The 23387-nt window shown below is 43.0% G+C and overlaps 2 protein-coding genes across 2 annotated transcripts; both read right to left on the bottom strand.

Moving 5' to 3' along the window:
* Positions 1 to 5: 5 nt before the first annotated feature.
* Positions 6 to 5042, bottom strand: ech1 (enoyl CoA hydratase 1, peroxisomal). The gene is made up of 10 exons (XM_034529150.1): positions 4644 to 5042; positions 3210 to 3378; positions 2820 to 2908; positions 2605 to 2729; positions 2417 to 2465; positions 1987 to 2051; positions 1678 to 1748; positions 1182 to 1253; positions 743 to 893; positions 6 to 646 (listed from the first exon to the last, which is right to left on the bottom strand). Exons 1-10 carry the CDS (start codon positions 4678 to 4680, stop codon positions 542 to 544), a joined length of 933 nt encoding a protein of 310 aa, XP_034385041.1. The 5' UTR covers positions 4681 to 5042; the 3' UTR covers positions 6 to 541.
* A 3456-nt stretch (positions 5043 to 8498) lies between these two features.
* hif1al (hypoxia inducible factor 1 subunit alpha, like) lies at positions 8499 to 22653 on the bottom strand. The gene is made up of 15 exons (XM_034528601.1): positions 22505 to 22653; positions 16684 to 16877; positions 16031 to 16263; positions 15136 to 15220; positions 14814 to 14929; positions 14292 to 14476; positions 14032 to 14138; positions 13725 to 13872; positions 13324 to 13604; positions 12866 to 13047; positions 12612 to 12707; positions 12021 to 12163; positions 10674 to 10785; positions 10164 to 10287; positions 8499 to 9655 (listed from the first exon to the last, which is right to left on the bottom strand). Exons 1-15 carry the CDS (start codon positions 22537 to 22539, stop codon positions 9588 to 9590), a joined length of 2109 nt encoding a protein of 702 aa, XP_034384492.1. The 5' UTR covers positions 22540 to 22653; the 3' UTR covers positions 8499 to 9587.
* Between the last annotated feature and the right edge of the window lie 734 nt (positions 22654 to 23387).

Here is a 23387-nt window from a genome sequence, read left to right as displayed (position 1 = left end):
GTCCATCCAGTCTTAACTCAGATGAGTTTCTTTATTAAGATTAAACATTCATGAAGTCTATTAATGAATTACAAAAATGTGCCGTTCCTATTTTTTTCAGCGACGGGACAAGTCACTAAATTTCATCTGGTGTTAAAATAACTATGGATAACTATCCATATTATATGGAAAGTAGAGTTTCCTGTTTCAGAGGCTTTTTCCACCAAAACAATGCAGATCTTTGCAAATCAATCCCAAGAAGGAATCCTCATATTTACATTTCCATACACATCCAGTAAAGTGTAAAAAAACTACGAAGTGCTTCAGTCCGCTTTGGTAGCTGTGGAAATGGCAAAATATGAGTAACGATAATATTAGTGTTTCATGATGAGTTATAGGGCAATTACAGCCTTCCGTCTTAGTTTGGTGTCAGGGAGAAACTTGAATTCAGAGGTTGTATGGTTATTTTTCCCTTTTTTGGGAGCGAGTCGTTGGTTTCTTCAGACGTAGTAAGTCACATGGAGGCACAGCTAACACGGAGATAAACGGCATCTCTCGTGTTTTAGAGTTTGGAGAAGGCTATCGTCTTGGGGCTCTTCTTCTCCATGGCGGCCTGAGCTGATTTCATCACGTCCTGAGTCTGAAGCATGCTCATGTTCCAGGTAGCCTGGAAAGGGACCAACAAGGTGCTCAGTGTTGATTTAAAATATATACAATATAGCATCGGTGTGAGGCGGACTAAATAAAAAGGCGCCGTTCTCACCATGTAGTCCAGTCCCTCTGCCACACTGTGGTCTCTGGAGTAGACCAGGTTGATTTTGGTGCCCTGCACGGCGACGGGGCTGCGGCCGGCGATCTCCTCGGCCATCTCCAGAGCTGCAGCCATCATGGCATCCTTATCGGCAAACACTCGGCTAGAGAGGGAATGTGTGAAATAAATAAAAATATATATTATATTGTGCATTATGGATAAGCTTGCCATAAAGCCTAAAAGATTTCTGGCTCCGCCACTAAAAATAAAAACACTTCACTGCATGCGTCTCCACTGAGACAAAGCTCATCAAGATCTGTCAGTTTACCAATAAATGTTGATGCAGCAGGTTCACGTTTTGACAGATGAGTCAGAATCAACTAATGAAGAACTGGCCAACCGGCTCAGTTTTAGCGCGTAGGAAAAGAAAACTCCTCCTGTATGCATTTACCTGACCAGCCCGCTGCTCTTGGCTTCATCGGCAAACATCTTCCTGGCAGTCAGAGCCAACTCGTTCACTAGGCTGGAGAAAGGGTCACATGACAACAACCTTAAAAAAGGTACAGCAAACTCAAAATCTGGAAGTTGTAGCTTAATAGGTGTTAATTGTATATGTGGTCAAAGTTGCCAACAGACATTTTGTTATCTTTATATCCTGGAACGGACACTGTTTTAGGCCCACGGAGCTGCAGTTGATCACAGATTAGACTGACTTTAATGTTCTTTAAAAAAAGGGGAGTTCAGTTTGACCAAAGTCAAAAAAATCCTCAATGGACATTGATTTTATTTGCAACCAATTGAAACAATTAAATTCCACCAATTCCATCCAGACTTTCACAAGGGAAATCATTAAAGAAAATTAGTTTTTTTGTAACTTGTTGTGCCTGTGACCTTAAGAGTGAGCAAGATGATCATGTACGATAGAGCTGTTGATTCAAAGAATTTACCTGCGGCTGCCGATGACTTTTGGAAGTCTCTGGAGAGTTCCAACATCTGCTGCAAGTCCAATATCAACTTCCTGTAAAGCCGACCACAAAAGGCAGACGCTGAGACTGGTGACATCTTCCCCGAGTGTCCGATCAGAATCTCTATGGTGTGTGGGGACAATCTACTCGGATAGTTCTGTATTCATTCATAAAGTGTGTGTGTGTCAGTCAGGTGATTAAATTAATTCAAACTTAATGTATCTTTCCCAGAGAGACCTTTCCCATTTCTCCTCAGCACAAGTCCTGATAAATAAATAGACCGGTACACACCTTCACCTGGAACCAGGCGTCCTGGGTACACAGGCGAATGTCACAGGCTGTGATCAGATCAACACCTGCCACAGAGCACAACAACCCACGGTGAACATGACGGTGTGAAAACTCACTTGGATCATTTTCTGATTGCAAACTGTAGTGACGCAGTGGGACATAACTAAACTAAAACTAAAGAGCAGCCATCTTTTCCATTCGTCTGGATAACTGCGATCACAGAGCCGATTGTAAACCGGCTCCAATCATTCTGGACTACCCTAACTAGTTGGTAAAGTGTAGTATTATATAATGTAAAATATATGTATTAAAGATGTGGCAGCTACATGAAACCAGAAAATGCACTAATCCAACTTTGGGATACCTGGTCTTCAAATTCTGAATTCATGTAAACACTGACGGTGTGAAGATGATGAGGATGAAGTCCTACCTCCCCCAACACAGGCTCCGTGGATGGCCACGACAACAGGTTTTGGACACTAGAAGAAAAATAAACCGTACGCCGACAATGCAACATTTTAAATGCTGTCCATGTGTGTGTGTGTGTGTATGTATGATATATATATAAAAATCATGTCTGTGACCGGTCCGAACTCATAACAGAACCGTTCTTCTGACCTTCTCTATGACGGTGAACGTCTCTTGATACTTGGCGATTATTTTTTTCACGTTCCAGGCAACTCTGGCCGTGTCGTCGCCCTCCGGATTGAGTACGTCGCCGGCCATGTCCATCAGGTCGATACCTGGACGGTCGCACAGCACATAGAATAAATGCTACGTTACAATTAAAGATGGTGTCATAAAAATAAAAATGCACACCGCCCGATACTCACCGGCTGTGAAGACCTTTCCAGCTGCAGAAAACACCACCACTCTACAGCTCGGGTCCCCGGCTATCTCATTAAAGCACTCCACCATCTCACTGGGGAAAGAACAACAAAAAAAAGGCTCATCAGTGTTAGACAAATAACTTTGGGTAAGTGCTTCAATCATGAAGTTCTTTACTTTTTAGTATAAAATAGCAATTTGTGAGTTGTATTCAATCACATAGTACGGAAGTGGTCATTGCAGACACACTTGGCAGAGATCTGCACTACTAAGTGCAACTTTTTATTTAAACTGTGCAATGCAGTAAATGAGCCAATTATCATTTCTTTAAGCCTGTCATATGCAAAATGGTGTCTCAGACAAATGATTGTGTATGAATATAAACAGATTCCTGCCTCCAGAACGCTCTGTTCATGGCGTTGCGTTTCTCAGGGCGGTTCAGCTCCACCTGTGTGATGGACTCTGCTGGGTGACTGATGGACAGGGTGGTGTAAGGAGAGACGGCGCCACCTGAGGACGACATGGCCCTGACCGCAGCCTGACCGGGCAGCCAGGACCTCCGGTCTGAGAGGAGAGACACAATGACACAAACCACAGGATCAGCTCACCCAGAACAACTGCAACAACAGCATGAGACTGAAATCCTCTGTTTAGATTTACAGATCCATACAGAGAGCAATGGAAGCTGATCACCTGCTATTATTAGAATCAATTGTTTTGTTCACTCTTTTTATTTTTGCAATAAATCTTTAAGATCATTTTACAAGCAACAATTACAGAGTTCTCTGTTCTCAATTGTGAGAGATTGTATGCCTGTTGTACTTGTTGTGTGAATAACATTGTTATGCTTATGCAAATTGTGTTTTGGTATAAGATTGTATACACTAAACCACTAATCAAGGAATGATTAGCCTTGTCGGCTAACATGCAGATACACAACAATACGGTACTCGTTATAGTTCTGTAACTACTGAGAAGAGTGCAAGACATCTTTTTAACTGTCTCTTTGTCTGTCTGCACGATAGAACACATGCATGTAGAGTAACTTATTATCTGGGGCTATGGATAATACATGGCAGTAATCTATGGGATGAAAGCAGTTTATGCATTTATTTTTTACCTCAATAAGATATGCATTATTGCACTGTTAAACTCAATGTGTATAAGCTATTTACACAACGCACACTTTTTCATCGCAAGAGTACTTTTAATACTTTTAGTGAAAGTATAACCCGAAAAGTGTACTTTCGTATCGGTTTGGGAGGTCCTTGTGGACTCAAATGCTTCCAAGCACCAGACTCCCTTTAGAAAACCTCTCATTTTACTGCAGCAGGGGTCTGACAGTCTGCTCCACTCGGTCCTGGTCTTGGTTCTGGTTCTCTTGTACCACCCTTCCCTCCAGCAGGTCCTGAATTAAGAATAACTCAATAGAAATAGCCAAACGTCATGCTAATGGTCTCTTTACTTATGAAGGTCAAACCGAGGCATCGGTATTACAATTAGACCGTTTCATAACCAGTTAAAAGTTCCTCACAGTAACTTTAAGTTGACTTTTAAAAAGGTATTAGTACTTGTACTAAATGACCTGAATGCACCACTGGTTAAAGCTCTGCAACACAACGTTGCATGAACGCAAGATTGCTGGTGACCTTTCACCTACATCGCCCTTTAAAGCTTTTTAATCGCAGTTAAATAATATTTTCTCTCCAAACTGTTGCGCGCTAACACACCTGTACATCTAAACTCAGGTACACTGTGATGTTGCGTTACATTTACAACACATTTTCATTCATATCACGACATAAAATGAGCATGAAACACGAACTTACATTTGGTGAGCGCTGACCTGACGAACACCGACAACATCGCCCTTTGAACGTTGCGCCTTTTACTGGTCGATATCACCTGATAATGAACCGACTTCACCTGGCGCTCGTGCTGTGTGTCTGTAGCTCCGTGTGCTGCCACCTAGCGGTAGCGTAGAGCACCGCTAGCTAATGCTACCGCTAGCTAATGCTAACGAGTTACCAGTGTTATTATATACAGTCTATGTGTTAGTTACTGGGCTCGTCCGATAGGAGCCAGGCCTGCGCCATACGCTGTATATATAACGGTTACTTTAGAGTCGTACATACTATTAAATATGCTAGAAAAACCCATTTAGTCTGTCCCAATCAAGTCCACAGTAAGAGGGTAGCAAATGTTATATAGTGGTCAATCGTGGTATTACAATATCCGGGTCCGTCACGTGATACCGTGTGGCCCAAACCAATGTTATCGACAATTTATGGACAATTTCAAAATGTATATAGCACAATACATACATTCAAACTAACATGCCAGGGGGTGGCCGCAGGGGATAAGAACTATAGACAGAAAAACCCGTTAATAATCACATTTATATAGGTAAATCACCTTCCTATTACCAACACATGAATTACCATCAAAATAACTAGGTCATATATATATATATATATATATATATATATATATATATATATATATATATATATATATATATATATATATCCACTTCTTCTTTCAGATTATTCGTAGGATGCAACCGATGCTTATAAAGTGCATAACGCCACCTACTGGGCCGGAGTACTTAATGTGAGATATTGTCCCTGCCTATTAAAAAAAAGGTAAACAAAGAGGACGGCACGTGGGTGTTCAGCCGTTACATTTTCACAGAAACATTAAAGATTAAAGATGGTCCATAAAAACACATGAACTCAGAGGAATGCAAGCAGAGACTATATAACACACCTGGTTTATTCTTTAACAATTTCTTAATTACTTTATGATATACCATATCATGACTATTTCATGTTTATGACATACCATACACATTTTTATGACACTTTTTATGGCATACTATGCTTTGACTGTTTTAATGACCTTTTTGTGGCATCCATGTTTTATGACATATCAAACAAACTATGACTTTTTTAAATTATACTTGTATGCCATTCTATACTATGACATTTTTGTATGACACACAACACTATACATTTTCTAAAACCATTTACATGACACACTTTACTATGATTTATTTCATGAAATGTTAACGTCATACTATACTCCGGTGTCCTTCAGTCTCTGGCTCTCCTTTGTCTTGCAGGATCCGGATCATGAGCTTGATGAGCAACACTCGGTCCTGTTGTGGTTCCTGATCTCCACCATCCCACAGGGTCCTCCTCTCTCTCTCTAATTATTATTATACATATAATAATGTATACCTTATATTTATAACTCTGTGGCCCATACTATGACTTATTTTAATTACAGTTTTATTACATACTATACTACGAGATTTCTCATGGCAGATGAGAATGTTTTGGTATAGAATATTAGGAAATTTTACTGTGACATGTTAAACTATAACTATCACATTTTATATACGTGTTTCATGACAATGAAATGTGTATGATAAACTATTTTAGGACTTTTTAATAAAATGCAAACAATGTCACATTTAACTTCTGATCTGGTCTGAATAGTGGTGCAACGGATCATAAAACTCACTTATGGGTTCAAGCACAAAATAAAAAAGGAGCCATTATAACTATCCCTCATCAAATTTTTGTGGGTAAACAGAGGCTGTGACGTCAGACATCAGCTTATGTGAAGACAGCTGTGTTCCAACAAGCACAGCAGGGTGAGCCAGGACCTGGTTCACAGCTAAACTCAGACAGCAAGGGCTGCACAAGGAGCAGGCGTTGAGGAGTGGGGACAATGTCACGAACCGGGCCGCATGGCCGCGACAACAAAGGGGGACACACACAGGTCATTGTTATCAGCAAGGGTTTTTATTTAACTTAGGTAGTCTAATATAACTTAGGTAGCAAAACAGTGGTGTGTGGAGTCAGTAGTTTCAGTGGTGGAGGTGAGTGAGTGAGTGAGTGAGTGAGTGAGTGAGTGAGTGAGTGAGTGAGTGAGTGAGTGAGTGTGAGTGAGTGTGTGTGTGTGTGTGTGTGTGTGTGTGCGTGTGTACGTGTGTGCGTGTGTGTGTGTGTGTGTGATGTTGTTAGGTCAAATCATACTCTCCTATAGACAGCCAGTCAGGGTCTCAGGACAGCGAGGGAGAGAGAGCTCCTGAGACCAGAGGGCCTTTTAAGTGCAGCATTGCACACAAGGCCCAGGTGTTGCCAGTGCTGCTGCCTTGGCCACGCCCACCTGCAGGGACACGAGCCAGTGGCAGAGAGGGTCGTCACAACAAGGACCAAGGACAGGTTTAAAGAGTCACAAGACAGGTTTATTAGCAAGGCGGTGAGAGACGCTTAACGACGCTCTCAGCTCTCTTCTTCTGTCTGGAGAGGCCTCGGGCAGATAACAAACTACCAGCCTAAAGCCCCCACTCACTCCAGGAATGGACCTCCACCTGGCAAACCAGCTGAACAAGTTTTACTGTTGCTCTGAAAGACGATGGACAGTCCCGACCCCACCCCCCACGACTCTCTCTATTCTGGAGAGGGACGTCAACAGGTTGTTTGAAAGTCAGAACTCAGACTCTCAATCCACCCTGAAGCACTGTGCTGATCAGCTGTCTCCGGTGTTCACAGGCATTCTTTACACCTCTCTGGAGACGAGCCACGTTCCTGTCCCCAAAACAACAAGAATCACAGGACTTAATGATCATAGGCCAGTCACCCTGACCTCTGTGGTCATGAAGTCTTTTGGGCACCTTGTCCTGTCCGACCTCAAAACCCTCACGACCCACTCTTGGACCTCCTGCCGTTCGTCTCCAGAGCCAACAGGTCTGTAGGCGATGTGGTCAACATGGCCCTCAACCTCATCCTCATCCTCCAGCATCTGGACTCCTCGGCAACCTACGCCAGGATCCTGTTTGTAGACTTCAGCTCTGCATTCAACACCATCATCCCGTCTCTGCTGCAGGACGAGCTCTCCCAGCTGACACTACCTGCAAGTGGATCAGACTTCCTGTCGGACAGGAAGCAGCACGTGAAGCTGGGAAAACATGTCTCAGCCTCTCGGACCATCAGCACCGGTTCCCCCCAAGGCTGCGCTCTCTCCCCTTTGCTCTTCTCCCTCTAAAGACAGTGGAGATGGTTGTGGATTTCCATCAGAACGCAGCTCCACCCGCCCCCCATCACCCTGTGTGACTGACTCCCTTGTCGACCCTGTGGAGTCCTTCCACAACATCAGCTCCATCACCTAGAAGCATCAGCAGAGGATGTTCTTCCTGAGGCAGCTGAAGACGTTCAACCTGCCAAAGACCAGATAATATAACAGTGTAAACATAATAATATCTGATAATTAATTAGTTGATTTCTATTTTGGCAAATGAATTGACTGCAAAGTAACGGAAGCTTTCAGACAAATGCAGTGGAGTAAACAAGTATATATATTTGCCTCAAAGATGTGGTGACATATAAAGTTGAATAAAAAGGGAAATACTTAACAACTTTGAGGTACTTGTACTTTACTGAAGTACAATACATACAATGGATTTTAAACTATTAAATGTAAAAATCGTTGGTTTGATCCCCAGCGTAATATTTTATTCTGATCTTTTGTATGTAGTTAACCTGTAAAGTAATTAGTTACTAAAGCTCTCAAATGTATTTGTGTGGAAGGGATTTACAAAAGACCATTACACATTAATGATAAAAGGCACCAATAACTAGTTTGAAATAAAAACAAGAAATGGATATTTTAAATTGAATTAGGACAGACAGCAGTTTGAGGGTTTATTTGTAGAAACCTACAGAAGTCTAAAGCCAAAATAAATCACATTACACACAATACGATATATATTCATCAAATGCTACAACTGTAAAATACAAGTCTACTCTCGTTACAGAGTATGTTGAGGCACAATTTGTTACAAGTCATGAAATCAAACTCATATTCGACACATTACGAGTGTTATAAATGCTTTTCTAAGGAGTGCATGAACAAACTGTCGCTAATTAAAAAACAAAACATCTACTGCTTTTATTACAATCTGTTTTTAAATCACATTATATTTTCTAATTTGTTTTAATTATAATAACATTGTGTTTCCATAAAGGTAAACACTATCATGCTGGCCCCAAAATGTGATCGCCTCACGTTAACGTATAAGGTAAACCCCACCCACCTGGCACCACAGGAAGATTAAAACAAACGCCACGAGTAATTTCGGAGGCCATCGTGGGTTTTAGATAACACGGTTATAAGAGTGTATAAGAATAAGGATAACAGTAAAAATATGCCACTGAAATAGACGCTGCCACCGCTATAAGGTTTTGGGTTGTTTTGGAGGTATAATTTGAAAGAACAACACAAAATGGCATTGAAATAAAAAAGAAGAAGAATACAACCGTTCATACTTTGTGGACATAGACTCAAAGTTAAAGCAGAGCATTGTGGGAGCTCCTGCACATCATACCTAAATAATGACACATACTGAAAACAGGTTAAATGTGATAAAGTTGAAATTCGTGATAAATTTCATTGAGCTGCACAGAGAAATATTTCCAGATTTGTCTCACAGGATTTCTTTTAGCACCACCTGTTGGATTCTCACATTAAATCAGAGCTTAAGTGTTAAATGTAGAGGGAGAACGAGCGGCCGGGCTGCGATGGGCACCTCCCACCTGCTTTACAACCCGCCATCAGTTCTCACTTGGACCTGTCCTGGTTCAGCAACTAAAGCATCGAGGTCACGCTGGACGTGGTGACACAGCGGGCGTCGGTCTACATTCTGCGTCCGGCTGTTTGAGTGCAGACGTCGGGGCGACTCTTGATCGGAAAAGAGGCTCCCGTCAAGTCATGGCCGTTGGAGGCGGCGACAGATCGGGTGGACGAGCTGTGAATATGTCCCTCATCAGAGCTGTAAGAGAGAGAGACAGGCGCGTGAGGAGAGTCTCTGTTCACCTGCAGAGGGGCTTTAATACTCCACAGGTTGTGGGCGGTATGGCCCTTTGAGAATTCGTTTACACACCATTTAAATGTTCCAATCTGGATGAGTTCAAATCCGCGACTGGTCCACACTGCGTACTTGATGACTTAAACAGGCGACCCTCTGAGGCCAAATGCCCCAATAGACGGAGCAACTGTACAGTATGGTATTTATTCACCAGAAGGGACCAGAAGGACGGACAACCCAAAAACATAATGAAGGTCAGCATATACTATGTCAAAATGTAGTACGTCGAAATGTCCTTAAAAAAGTTAAGTAAGTCGTGTGCTGAAAAAAAGGCATAAAAACGTCATAAAAAAAAAAAGGGAACTTAACAATGGTTTTCATTTGAACTCCATTTAAAAGTCTGAGTCTGGAAACTGTTGAATCCCTGTGGTTTCTTTGTAACTGTGTGTGTGTGTGTGTGTGTTCATCTTACATGCAGTATCACAGAGTCCCTGTGTGCCTCCTAAAACAGGGTCTCTGTCTGTGAGCAGCTGACTTCGCCCTGCAGCGCCCAGGTCCATGAACAAATCTGATTGGTCGGTTTCCTCCAGACAGCTCTGAAGATGCAGAGTAAAGAAAGGTCAGGGGGAGCGAACCCAAAGGGAACGCTTTGCTTCACAAAACTATCAGATCTTCAACAAATTGAAATGATTTTAAGCGCAATGTCTTTTGGAAGATGAGTCCGATGATGGAAACTGAATCAAATGTTTAATTTCTCTCTACTCTGCAAAAACATCAGACGTATACATTTCATCCATGATCTCAAATAAATGATGTTCTTCCCTTTTTCTGAATGTTTCACTTGTTACAGGTGAATGTTAAATATTTAATAAATACTGTGGAAAGTCCTCGAGCTTCCTTCTCTTTCATTCTCTAAAGCGCTTTATAAGCTTGCCCCGTAAGCTTTCCCCCCCCCCTTTAAAAAAAAAAAAGAATCACTCACCAGAAGTCTGTGGCCGAGAAGAAGTTCCTCTTCTATTGAGGAAGGATCTTGTTTCTGTCTCTTGTCCTGATTCAGTAGCTCGGACAGCGTCTCCTCGTCTGGGTTATGAGCCCTAAAAGAGAGACCAGGAGATCGTAAACCACGAGAAACATTCTTATCTTGTAAATGCAGATGTATTTTTGCATTATGGCGTTTTTATAAAACTTAGTTCAGGAACAAGGACCACGCCCGCAACACAGTAAGCACAAGGAACCCGTTCACTTCCTCTTTGACTCCGTTTCCACATCCCTGCCCCCAACCCCGTTCTTGTCTTCCTCTCATGATTACAGGAACAATGGGGGGCTCTGCACCACCAGAGCTTCTGAAGAGATGACCCCCACTCACAAGGCTCCACTCCCAGCTGTCTCTCATCGCACCCCTCCAACCTCCTTTCCATGACCCCTTCTATCCTCCTCGTTCCTTCTCCCCATAGACCCTTCCATCCCTTCCTGCTTCCTAAATCTAACCCTTGCGCTCCATCTCGCAATGAACCATTTGAAACCCATATCGCTATGAGCGTGGTCTTGGTTCGAGAAATAAAGTTTGTTCAAGCTGTATTTAAGTAAAGAAGTTGTTCATGTCAGCTGAGGTCAGAGGTGACGTGTGGCGTCGAGTCGCACACAAAATAAAACAAAAGACGTGACTTGGATTTAAACACCAATGACTTGTGGCTTCACTTGGACTTGAGTCTTTTGACATGAAAAAACGTGATTCATTCCTCAAAGAAGCACGGTATTTTTACAACGAATCAATTAATTTCCTGAATCAATTAACGCAAACACACTATTCAGTCACACTGAATTCCCAAAGACTTGTTCACGTGATGAAGTTCCATCGCACTTGTTTTAACAAAAAAAAAGAAGAAAACATTTATGATATCGTATCACTCTGTTGTTAAAATGGAATTACATTTGGTGCAGAGCGCATTGTGACGTGTTTGGAAAAGTCTGATTATCGTAAAGTTGTTGTACCGTATTTTTTTCTTTCTTCCAATTGCTGAAACACCAAAATGGACACATCGTGCGCAACATTGCCGAAACTGTTGTGAGAGAAGTGTTTCATTTAGCAAAAAAAGAGCTGCGGTGATCTGCTGCTCGTGTGTGCGGTTGTGTGAATTGTGCGTAGTGTTTGGACAAAAGGTGCCCTTGTTTTCCAAATCGTGCCTGAAGCAATTGAAAAAAATAAAAAGATTTAGAAAAAGGAAACTGTCCCATATAGAGAAAGCGTATTCCTCTCTTAAGTGACTTCCTCCCACTACTGACAAACCCCTGAAGGCGTGCGTGTACGTGGGGAAGTAGCCCGTCATACCGCTTCCTGCTCACTGCAGAGGGCTCGGACGAAGAACACAGAGGTCTGTCGGCTTCCTCCGGCAGACTGTTGAGGATGGTCAGCTGGAAGTCGTCGTCCATGGAGATGTAAGGAGCCAGCATGTCCAGATCCATCACCTCCATCTACACGAAGAAATGACAGACAGACAGGAAGTTACAGTCAGAGAGGAAAACAGTTTACTTTAATGAAGTGTTTAATGGTTTTTAAAGCTGCCTACGCTGGTTTTTAGTCTTTACAGACGTCAGATCTTCACACTATTGTTGATGGATTAAAGTCACCTTCATCAATATCTTACATCGGCTGCACTTTGGAATTACACGCCAGATGTGTGACGACCATGCATGTCACAATATGATCCCACTGTTATGAAGTGCACAGAGCAATTTGTAGAATGTAGCTGTTCAAAGCAAACTGTTACACAGTGTGTTTGGGCTGCAAGAGGTATTTTCGTCATCGGATATTATAAAATGTAAAAATAGAGAAAATTAAAAAAGGTGAGAATAGGCCCCTCTGCTGTGTGTGCTCACACAAACATGGAGTTCTGAGAGAAGTGCACATTGCTGCCGTTACCTCCAGAACTTCCTCTTTCTTCTCACTGTCCTCGGGCCAAACAGCGAAGAACCGCTCCACCTCGCTGGGGTCCGTCACCTCCTCCTCACAGGGGCTCTGAGGGAGAGAGAGCATATCTGCATCAGCAAAACATGACACCTGTGTATTTAATATGTAATGTGTGGATACTATTCTGGAAACTGCTTTGTTTTTGTTCATGACAATAAATCAGGCTTTCAAACTTTAGAATAAAAAGATGCCGGGCCTGTATTTACCGAGTCATCATCAGGTGGGGAGGCCGGTGATGAGGCCGGTGATGATGATGATGATGATGATAATGATAAAGGTGGAGTGATGAGGCTGGAGATGGGTGAGAGGAGCTGTTGCAGCTGTGGACTGCACAACTCCTGAGGGCGGTCCGGACTCGGCAGATTGACGAACGACAGCTCAACGAAATCTGAGACAGAAAAACACAGAGAGACTCGTAGATAAAAAACAAAAAATTAATTTCTAATCTAAGACACAAACGGCGTTTGGCTGCATTCAATCAAAACCTTGAGGAAGTGTCGATGTGTCTATTTGTGCTTCGGAGCACAACCTCCGGGAAAGAATCAGAAATAATGATCTAAGTTCTTTTTAAGAACTCCGGTGCAGACTACAAGTCAGTGTATAATATAATATGTATATATATGTTTATATACATATAAAAATAAATATCTTTGGTGGGTCTCACCTCCCGTCAATGGGATGATGGCGTTTCCGGCCTCGGGAGCCAACTGGAGGAGCTCCTCCGGCGGTTTGAAAAAGAGCTCTGCCGCACTGCTGGGATTCAAACCTGCGTCCTCAGTCGGACCGGAGCCGACGAGGCGCTCACCGCCCGGGTCGGAGTTGCTGATGTCGGAAGTCCCACAATCCTTCGCTGCGAGCTGCGGCGCCCGGGGCTCGGCTGCTTCAGGCGGCCGGCCGCAGCGGGTCTGCTCCACGGAGAAGACGAGGTCCGGCTCCTCCACGGCACTGCAGGAAAGGAAGGACGATGTCGGAGGTGAGGAAGGAGTTGGGTCACACCACATCCTTCCCCACGTCTGCGCTCACAGCTGACTCTTTGTGACGTGAGCATAATACTTTTTAAAGCACCTGAGAATATAGTTGAGGCAGACGACGGCCTCCGGCTGCGACGTCCTGCTGCTGTAGAGGACGGTCGCCTGAGTCTCCGCCCACACAAAGCCGCCGCTGTTCGCCAGGAAACGGTAGTGTCTGGTGCTCACCTGACCTTTGGACAGCACTACACCAGAGAGGGACACCAACAAAGAAAGAAGAGGTCGGTAATGAAACACAAGGTACATTCATGAAGGACCTGAAGATTGTAGCGTCGACAGTTGTATTTAAATGTGTAAACGTGCAACACACACACACACACACACACACACACACAGAAACTCACGTGTGTGCATGCTCTTTTTGACGTGATCAGAGTCGAGGGCGTGATGAAACTCGTAGGCTGAGCGACCAATCAGATCTTCAGGTTTGTATCCCACCAACTCTGTCACCCTGGAAACAGGAAGATAAAAAACAGGAGAATTCAAATCCAAAATAAAAGGTTCAAAGATTTATATTCCTCCCACTGTCAACCTTCTCTCTTGCCTCCCATCCACCGGGAGGTCAAAGGTCAGGGTCAGTCACGGGACTGGGCGTTCATCCTACCTGCCCTCGCAGTGTGTGAAGTGCAGGTCCATGCTGTGGCGGGTGAGGAAGGTGCGCGTGTCCAGAGGGAACTCCACGCTGGACGGGTGAGGGATGGGCTCACACAGCAAAGTCATTGCTCCGCCCACAGGAGGCGAGGCGGAGCCGCCGCCCACCTGACGGATGTGACCCGTGCAGTGGAGAACCTGCAGAATATGCAATGATATCTTGTGTGATTTCTTGTTAGATAGTGGAAGGAAGCTCCAGGGTCGGTTCACCTGCAAAAGCTTCACTCTGCGCCTGCTGCTCGCTCTCTGAGGGTTCAAGTTACTTTGCCTTTGCATACAAGACAGTGATGGCTTTTTCAAATTTGTGGCTTGAATCTCAGATTTCATTTAGAGAAACGTGACAACGCCTCTCGGGTGACAAACTTTGCGCGGATACAATTAAATATAGTTGGGCGTTGTTTTGACTGTTAGATCCCATTTCAGCACCGATTCAAGCGTGTGTGTGTGTGTGTGTGTGGACAGTGGCTTTCTGTACCTTCCAGGTAGCAGACTTGATGTTGACGGTGCGCCCCCTGCTGGTCAGAGTGCTCTTCATCCGCAGGAAGAAGTTCCTCTCGCTCGGCCGTTCTGCCAGCAGCTTCTTGCGCGAACCTGAAAGCAGCGCGACGACAAAGCTAACGCGGCTATAGCTCACAAAAAGATATCAAGTGATGTTTATCAGTAAAAAAAACAAAAAGTCTGAACTGTGTGCGTGTGTGTGTGTGTTTTCAAGCTTTATGTTTTGGTTTCCGGGAGGGAATCTTGACCACCGACTGTTTGGAAGGATTTTGGTTACTTATAATAAATAGTGGTCTGACCTGGACGTGGAATCAGCAGGTCTCTGAGCTCCTCCTGATCACACGGGTGAACGAAGTCATAGATACTCTGACCCAGCAGCTCCAGCTGTAAACAACAAACAACAACAACAACAACAACAACTGACACTGTCAAACCAGTCGGCGGTGGGAAAGCCAGCTGAAACACTAATCCCAGTACTGCGACATATGTTCTGGATGGATTTAATGAAATCACTGGCAGCCGCTGTGGAATCTCTGCTGTGGGAGCTGAATGCGGTCAGTGTTGGGTTAAACCATTAGAGCTCCACTGCACGTTTCACGCTGCATTCCTGGAGGCACTGTTCGTCACCTCGTTGTGTCTCAATGGCAACCTGATCCCAAACAGAGCCGAGAATAGACCGAAGGCTTCTCTCGCCGCTCGAGTTACTCGGAGTCACGAGGCCGACATCAAAAACTCACTTATTTTATTCAAATTTAATTGTATGATTGAATTCTACTTTTTATTTCACACTGTTCCAATATTGTTAATGTACTTATAGCTTTTAATTATATTTATAATATATTTGTATAATGTTATTGTCCCCACTTGCACTGATCTCCAATTGTTACATTTCCAAAGTGTGTTTGTCTGTTTTCTGTCGTCAGTCATCTGTGAAGCACTTTGAACTGCAGGAAAGATTAAATTTAATATCCAACATATTAAATCAGAGCAAAATCGACCCCCCAAAAAAAGTCGTCAATAAAGACATTATTTATGTTTTGTTGTAAAACAAGGGTTTCGAATGTTTACGTTTAATTCAGCGAGGAACCGATCCGACTTTTTAATTTGCGATAGCGATTACCTGCTCTGGGTTTCAATCGAGTTGTTGAATTGTTTTTTGTGAAATGAATGGAATCCAAAACCAGATCGCTGTACCTGTGGGATGCCGATGTGGGTGCTGACGTTTTCCGTCAGGTAGATCATGTCTCCCTCCTCAGTCATCACCATGATGAAGCCGGCCAGCGCCTGAGGATAGAAAGAATCCATTGGATCTTCTTCTTCTTCTTCTTCTTCCTCCTCCTCCTCCTCCTCCTCCTCCTCCTCCTCCACCTTCTCCACCTTCTCCACCTTCTCCACCTCCTCTTCGGACTTCACACTCTGATTCTCACCTGCCGTAAACAAAACACACCAGGTGATTATTACAACCAGAACAGCTTTGGTTCAAACTTCCATTCCCTAAATATCAACATTGTTGTCATTATTTCAGACCTCATGAATAAACTCGCTAAAAGTATATAAATTGCATTAACAGTAAAAAAAAAAGAAGAGATTTTCAGGTATGACCACTCTGCCAAATGCATTATTTTATGTTTGTTGCCTAAATAGTGTCAGGACGTGCAACAAGAAAAACAGATCAAGAAGCAGCAGAGAAACATTCAAAATGAAACAGCATTTTGTACAGTTCAGTACAAACATTTATACTGGAGGTATATATACATACAAAACGAATAACTCAACAACAAATGAGAAAACTGCGAAGCGTTCAGGTTCCGTCGGGACGTACGGCCATCTGAAGACGTGCGTCTTACCGGGTCGGAGGAGGAGGTGGTGCATCCGCAGGAAGCTGAGGGCGACTCTCATGATGGCGGACTTGTCCAGGTGGGTGCAGACTCGACGGGGGAGCGGCAGAGTGCTGGCCAGGTCATAGAACACCTCCGTCTCCTGACTCCGCCTACATCGGGCCGCGTCACGAGAACGCAGCTTCCTCTGCTCCGAACTGCCGCTACGGGAGGAAGAAGGAGAGAGGAGATTAAACAGGGAGAGAGAAAGAGGACGATAGATGGGGAGGAAGAAGCAGGGCAAGGAAGATAGACAGGAAGGAGCAGACGACAGGAACAAAAAGGAAGTGAAAGTAGGTCGCAGAGACGGGGAGAGAAAAAACTAAAGTTGAAGTGGGACAAAAGCATAATAATAATAATAATAATAATGCATTCTATTTGTAAGGCACTCTTCATCCAAGAATCTCAGAGTGCCACAGCGCCAGTACATAGTTAAAAATAACAATAAAAAAGTTATAAAAGTCATAAAACTCAACACAAAAACGCCTTCCTGAATAAAAAGGTTTTTAGGCCAGTCTTAAAAGAGTCCAGTGTCTGTGTGACAAGACGTCAGTGTGGAGTCCAGCTTCACGACGTCATGTGTTCAGTGCTGTCCTTTCCTCTGACCTCGACAACCACGATTCACCAAAAACAACACATTTGACACTTTTTTAAATGTTAATCATTCAATAACGTGAACAAATGGAATTATACTCTCAGTCTTAAAGTCCTGCCTCTGTGCCGGTCTCAGCTTATCTCTACATCATAATTCATCTTGAGCTCTGCGTCTTCATGAGACATGACGAGCAGAGAGCTCAGCTCGGAGGACATTCCTGGATGTTTGCTTGTTTTTTCAAAGTGAGCTCCAGTAGGAGGGAAACATGTCCCAAACTGAGCAGAATGTTGTTTGTCAGCCACTGGGAGACGGTCCAGATCCTCCTCCCTCCCCCTCTGTCGTTTCCTCAGAGTCTTGCAGAGTGAGAGGAGCTCAGAGAAACAACCTGCTGCTCGGCGGCAGTAAAACCAAGGAGCTGATTAGAAAGAAGGAGGCTCCTGTCAAACTGCCTGACGTCTCCATCCTGGTGGAGAATGAACGGCTATGTTTCTTCGGCGACATTCCTGTTCCAACTTCTTCTAAACTTTTACAGAGGAGCAATAGAAAGCAGGAAACATCCCAAACTAACATGAGACGTGTAGGGCACAGGACAGGAGGGCTCTACGGCAGGAGATACTAATACTGCTACTAATACTACTGCTGCTACGACTACTGCTACTGCTACTACTGCTACTACGACTACTGATACTACTACTACTATACTACTACTACTACTACTGCTGCTGCTACGACTACTGATACTACTACTACTATTGCTACTACTGCTACTGCTACTACGACTACTGCTACTACTACTACTACTACTGCTACTACGACTACTGATACTGCTACTACTACTACTACTACTGCTACTACGACTACTGATACTGCTACTACTACTACTACTACTGCTACTACGACTACTGATACTGCTACTACTGCTACTACGACTACTGCTACTACTACTACTATTGCTACTACTGCTACTACGACTACTGCTACTGCTACTACTACTACTACTACTGCTACTACGACTACTGATACTGCTACTACTGCTACTACGACTACTGCTACTACTACTACTATTGCTACTACTACTATACTACTACTGCTACTACGACTACTGCTACTACTACTACTATTGCTACTACTACTATACAACTACTGATACTACTACTACTGCTGCTACGACTACTGATTCTACTACTACTACTGCTACTACTGATACTACTGCCACTACTGATACTACTACTACGACTACTGATACTACTACTACTATTGCTACTACTACTATACAACTACTGATACTACTACTACTGCTGCTACGACTACTGCTACTACTGATACTACTGCCACTACTGATACTACTACTACTGCTGCTACGACTACTGCTACTGCTACTACTACTACTACGACTACTGCTGCTACTGCTACTACTGCTACTACGACTACTGCTACTATTGCTACTACTACTATACTACTACTGCTACTACTACTACTATTGCTACTACAACTACTGATACTACTACTACTGCTGCTACGACTACTGATACTACTACTACTACTAATACTACTGCCACTACTGATACTACTACTACTGATACTACTACTGCTACTGCTACTGATACTCCTACTGCTACTACTACTGATACTACTACTGCTACTACTCCTACTGCTACTACTACTACTACTACTACTACTGCTACTACTACTGCTACTGATACTACTGCTGCTACTACTACTGCTACTGATACTACTGCTACTACTACTACTGCTACTACTACTACTGCTACTGCTACTGCTACTACTACTACTATACAACTACTGCTACTACTACTACTGCTGTTACGACTACTGATACTACTACTGCCACTACTGATACTACTACTACTGCTGCTACGACTACTGCTACTGCTACTACTACTACTACTACTGCTACTACGACTACTGCTACTGCTACTACTGCTGCTACGACTACTGCTACTGCTACTACTACTACTACTACTGCTACTACTACTGCTACTACTACTACTACTGCTACTACTACTATTGCTACTGCTACTACTGCTGCTACGACTACTGCTACTGCTACTACTACTGCTACTACTACTACTACTGCTACTACGACTACTGCTACTACTACTACTGCTGCTACGACTACTGCTACTGCTACTACTACTACTACTACTACTGCTACTACTACTACTGCTACTACTACTGCTACTACTACTGCTACTACTACTACTGCTACTGCTGCTGCTACGACTACTGCTACTGCTACTACTACTGCTACTACTACTACTGCTACTACGACTACTGCTACTGCTACTACTGCTGCTACGACTACTGCTGCTGCTACTACTACTACTACTACTGCTACTACTACTATTGCTACTAGGACTACTGCTACTACTACTACTACTACTGCTACTACTGCTACTACTACTACTACTGCTGCTACTACGACTACTGCTACTACTGCTACTACTGCTACTACTACTACTGCTACTACTACTACTGCTACTACTACTACTACTGCTACTACTACTGCTACTACTACTACTACTACTGCTGCTACTACGACTACTGCTACTACTACTACTACTGCTACTGCTACTACTACTGCTACTACTACTACTATACGACTACTGCTACTACTACTACTACTACTACTACTACTACTACTATACGACTACTGATACTGATACTACTGCTACTACTACTACTACTACTGCTACTACTGCTACTGCTACTACTGCTATGACTACTGATACTACTACTACTACTACTACTGCTACTGCTACAACTACTACTACTACTGATACTGCTACTGCTACGACTACTGATACTACTACAACTACTACTACTAGTAGTAGCAGTAGTAGTAGCTCTCACTGTAGCTCTCACTGTAGCTCTCACCAACACATCAACAAGAGAGCCAGGTGGGAGGAGCTTAGAGAACACTGTATCTCCTCAGTGAGCAGAGGCTGGCCACCATTTCGTATTGCTCAATGTGTGTGCGTGTGTGTGTATGTGCGTGTTTGTGTGTGTGTGTATGTGTGTGTGTATGTGTGTATGTGTATGTGTATGTGTGTGTGTGCTGAGACCAAACCGTGGTTACTGAAGTTACAGTGTGTGAGAGTGGAAACATACCCCCCCACACATGCTAAGTAAAAGACACACCGTCAGTTTCTTAAAGACACACGCACGCCCTTGTTCACCTATCTCACACAATTTCGAGGCCTTCTTGCAGGCACCAACAGTGCACACGTTTTACACTTTCATGTGAATATGGGCATATAAGTAAAGTACACTGTGTAGCAAATGGACCACATCATTTAGTATGTATCCATCGTTGAAGTGAATATGCAAAACACAAACTGCCTCATATTGATCACACTCGATGATATCCACACTAATAAATCTGATGTTAAAGTTTGCAAGTCCGATCACTGTCTTGTATATTGTGTGTGAGATCATTTCCCCAATCACAGAGTGGGTTGAATTTAGACGAAGATTTAGTCCCAATAGAAGACTCACATTTGAGAAGATGGAACCAGCAAATCTATTTACGTGGACTGACTAAATAATGAATTCACCAATGGTTTCCCCTATCATGTCATCTCAGAGAGAATTATGATACATGAACAACGTCTTTCAAAACTAAATGCAAATTATTGTAATCTTTGGTTTTCCTGATGTATTGAAAACACATCAAACGGCCGGGTACGTTTGAGAACCTGTTTGTTCAGCTGATTAGCTGGCTGTGTCGTGGCCTGCAGAGTGGGGGATCTCTCATGTCATGTATGTGCAGGCATTCCTCCCACATGTTGGGAGCAGTTAGTCCACTCCCACGGCTATTTCCAGCTTCAGTGTTTATATTAAACACTGCCAGTTGCAGTTTCAAACTGGCTCCGAGCACAAAATGTAAATCCAAATACGGACATCCATGCTGGACATCTACAAGCAGTCACACGGCATCGAACGGAAACTGTAAAACATGCATTTTTAGGCAGATTAATCACTAAAATACAAGAGTATCTGAATTTCGTCTTCCTAATTTTGTCCTCTCGGGCCACCATACACTCTGGCCCTGTGAAACTAAATAAGATCTGCACCAAATGTGTGGATGGAAGCTGCTGTTGAACCGCTTGTTGAGAGGCATATTCATATAGAGCCGTGTCAGAAGAAACATGTATTTACATGCTGCGTTAGAATTAGGTGTTAGAATATAAAGTAATTATACAGTGCTGCATTTATCACATATTTTGCTTTCACTGTTTAATCGAAAGGAGTCCCGTAGAGCTGAGAATGACTAATGCTCTACTTTTTCTTTTTTAAAGTGCGTAAGTTTTCCTTTTTTTTAAATTAATTATACGCCATTTTTGGAAGAAGTATTCAAACACAAAGTCACTAGAGACCAGTCTGCACATGAACTCATTCCAGCTGCCTAAATGTGTCTGCTGGACGGATTAAAGATTGCATAGGCTGCTGTGCACTTCTGACCAACTACATAGTAACAACACTGTACACCATACAGATATCACGGCTAAATATTACAGGAATATCATGGAAACCTGAAAATAATGACGAAGAAGCACAAATAAACTACAACCCCTTCTGCAACATGTGTACAATACAGTAGAAGTACTCAGATGGTGTACTTAAAGTGGAAGTAGAAATACTCCGTTAAAAGGAAAAGTCATACATTCAAATTGTTCATCATTAAAGATAAACTGCATGACCCATTTTAGAATAATGCATGTTATATTATTGCATTATAAATATGTATACATCAATGAGCTGCGACGTGAAACCGCCATGCAAGAACACCTACAACACTCAATCTAAAGCATATACTGTCACAATAACGCAAAATATACTGTCACAATAACGCAATCTAAATCATATACTGTCACAATAACGCAATCTAAAGCATATACTGTCACAATAACGCAAAATATACTGTCACAATAACGCAATCTAAAGCATATACTGTCACAATAACGCAATCTAAAGCATATACTGTCACAATAACGCAATCTAAAGCATATACTGGCACAATAACGCAATCTAAATCATATACTGGGTCACTATCACCGCCGCTGCTGGGAGGGGGAGGGTTACTGGGTCACTGGGACACGGAAAGTTGCAGTGAACACACGACACAAAAGACATCACGGACATGGAATATGCATTTCGATGAGTGGGTCCTACCGTTTGACCACGACGGCTTCCTCCTTCTCCTCCATGTTCGCCCTGGAAGCTGGCCCGGCTCTATTTAATGTGGTTTCTGCTTATCCGCGGAGGACGACAGTGTAGATATGGAAACCCTCGGCTGTGTCAAGTTTACACTGTGAGGACACGCCGTTTCCGGTCACGTTCAAAAGAATAAAAGTCTAATCGGTAGCGCCAACATCCACTTTAAGATGAGTGTCCTTATCAGCTTTATTGGCCATGTGTGTGTACACATACATGGAGTCTGACTCATGTCACCCCATGTCTGACTGCTGCTAAATACAGAATGAATAGTGTTTTAGTATATATGTTTTTATTTGTATTTGTATTTGTATTTATCCTACTCACTGTATATGTTGGACTGGAGAGAAACGTTTTTTCAAAACATATGAGGAATTGACAAAGAAGCTGACTTTGACTTTGATGTTACACGTTGCTCTAGTCATATAGCTATCTAGTCTCTATATCATATGTACGTACATATGTAATACAAATAAACAAGAGACATAAAACAAATACATAAAAGACAACAAAGTAGAACACAGAAACTAAGCATCAACATTAACATGTAAGACTGTCTGTCAGTGGTGGGCTGTATTAAGGACATTTACTTAAATACTATTCAGTGGCTGTCTGAGGGGCAAGGGAGGAACAATTAAATTAAAAAGGTTTCCAAGCATGTAGGGAACCCTAGAGGACACTATATCATGTGTTCTCTTCTGGAAGGGAACCCAAGAGGACACTATATCACGTGTTCTCTTCTGGAAGGGAACCCAAGAGGACACTATATCACGTGTTCTCTTCTGGAAGGGAACCCTAGAGGACACTATATCACATGTTCTCTTCTGGAAGGGAACCCTAG

This window comes from Cyclopterus lumpus, chromosome 25, assembly GCF_009769545.1.
Source record: "Cyclopterus lumpus isolate fCycLum1 chromosome 25, fCycLum1.pri, whole genome shotgun sequence".
Lineage (NCBI taxonomy): Eukaryota > Metazoa > Chordata > Actinopteri > Perciformes > Cyclopteridae > Cyclopterus > Cyclopterus lumpus.
Note: the sequence above shows the minus strand (reverse complement) of the source record. Positions and strands in the feature narration are given on the sequence as shown.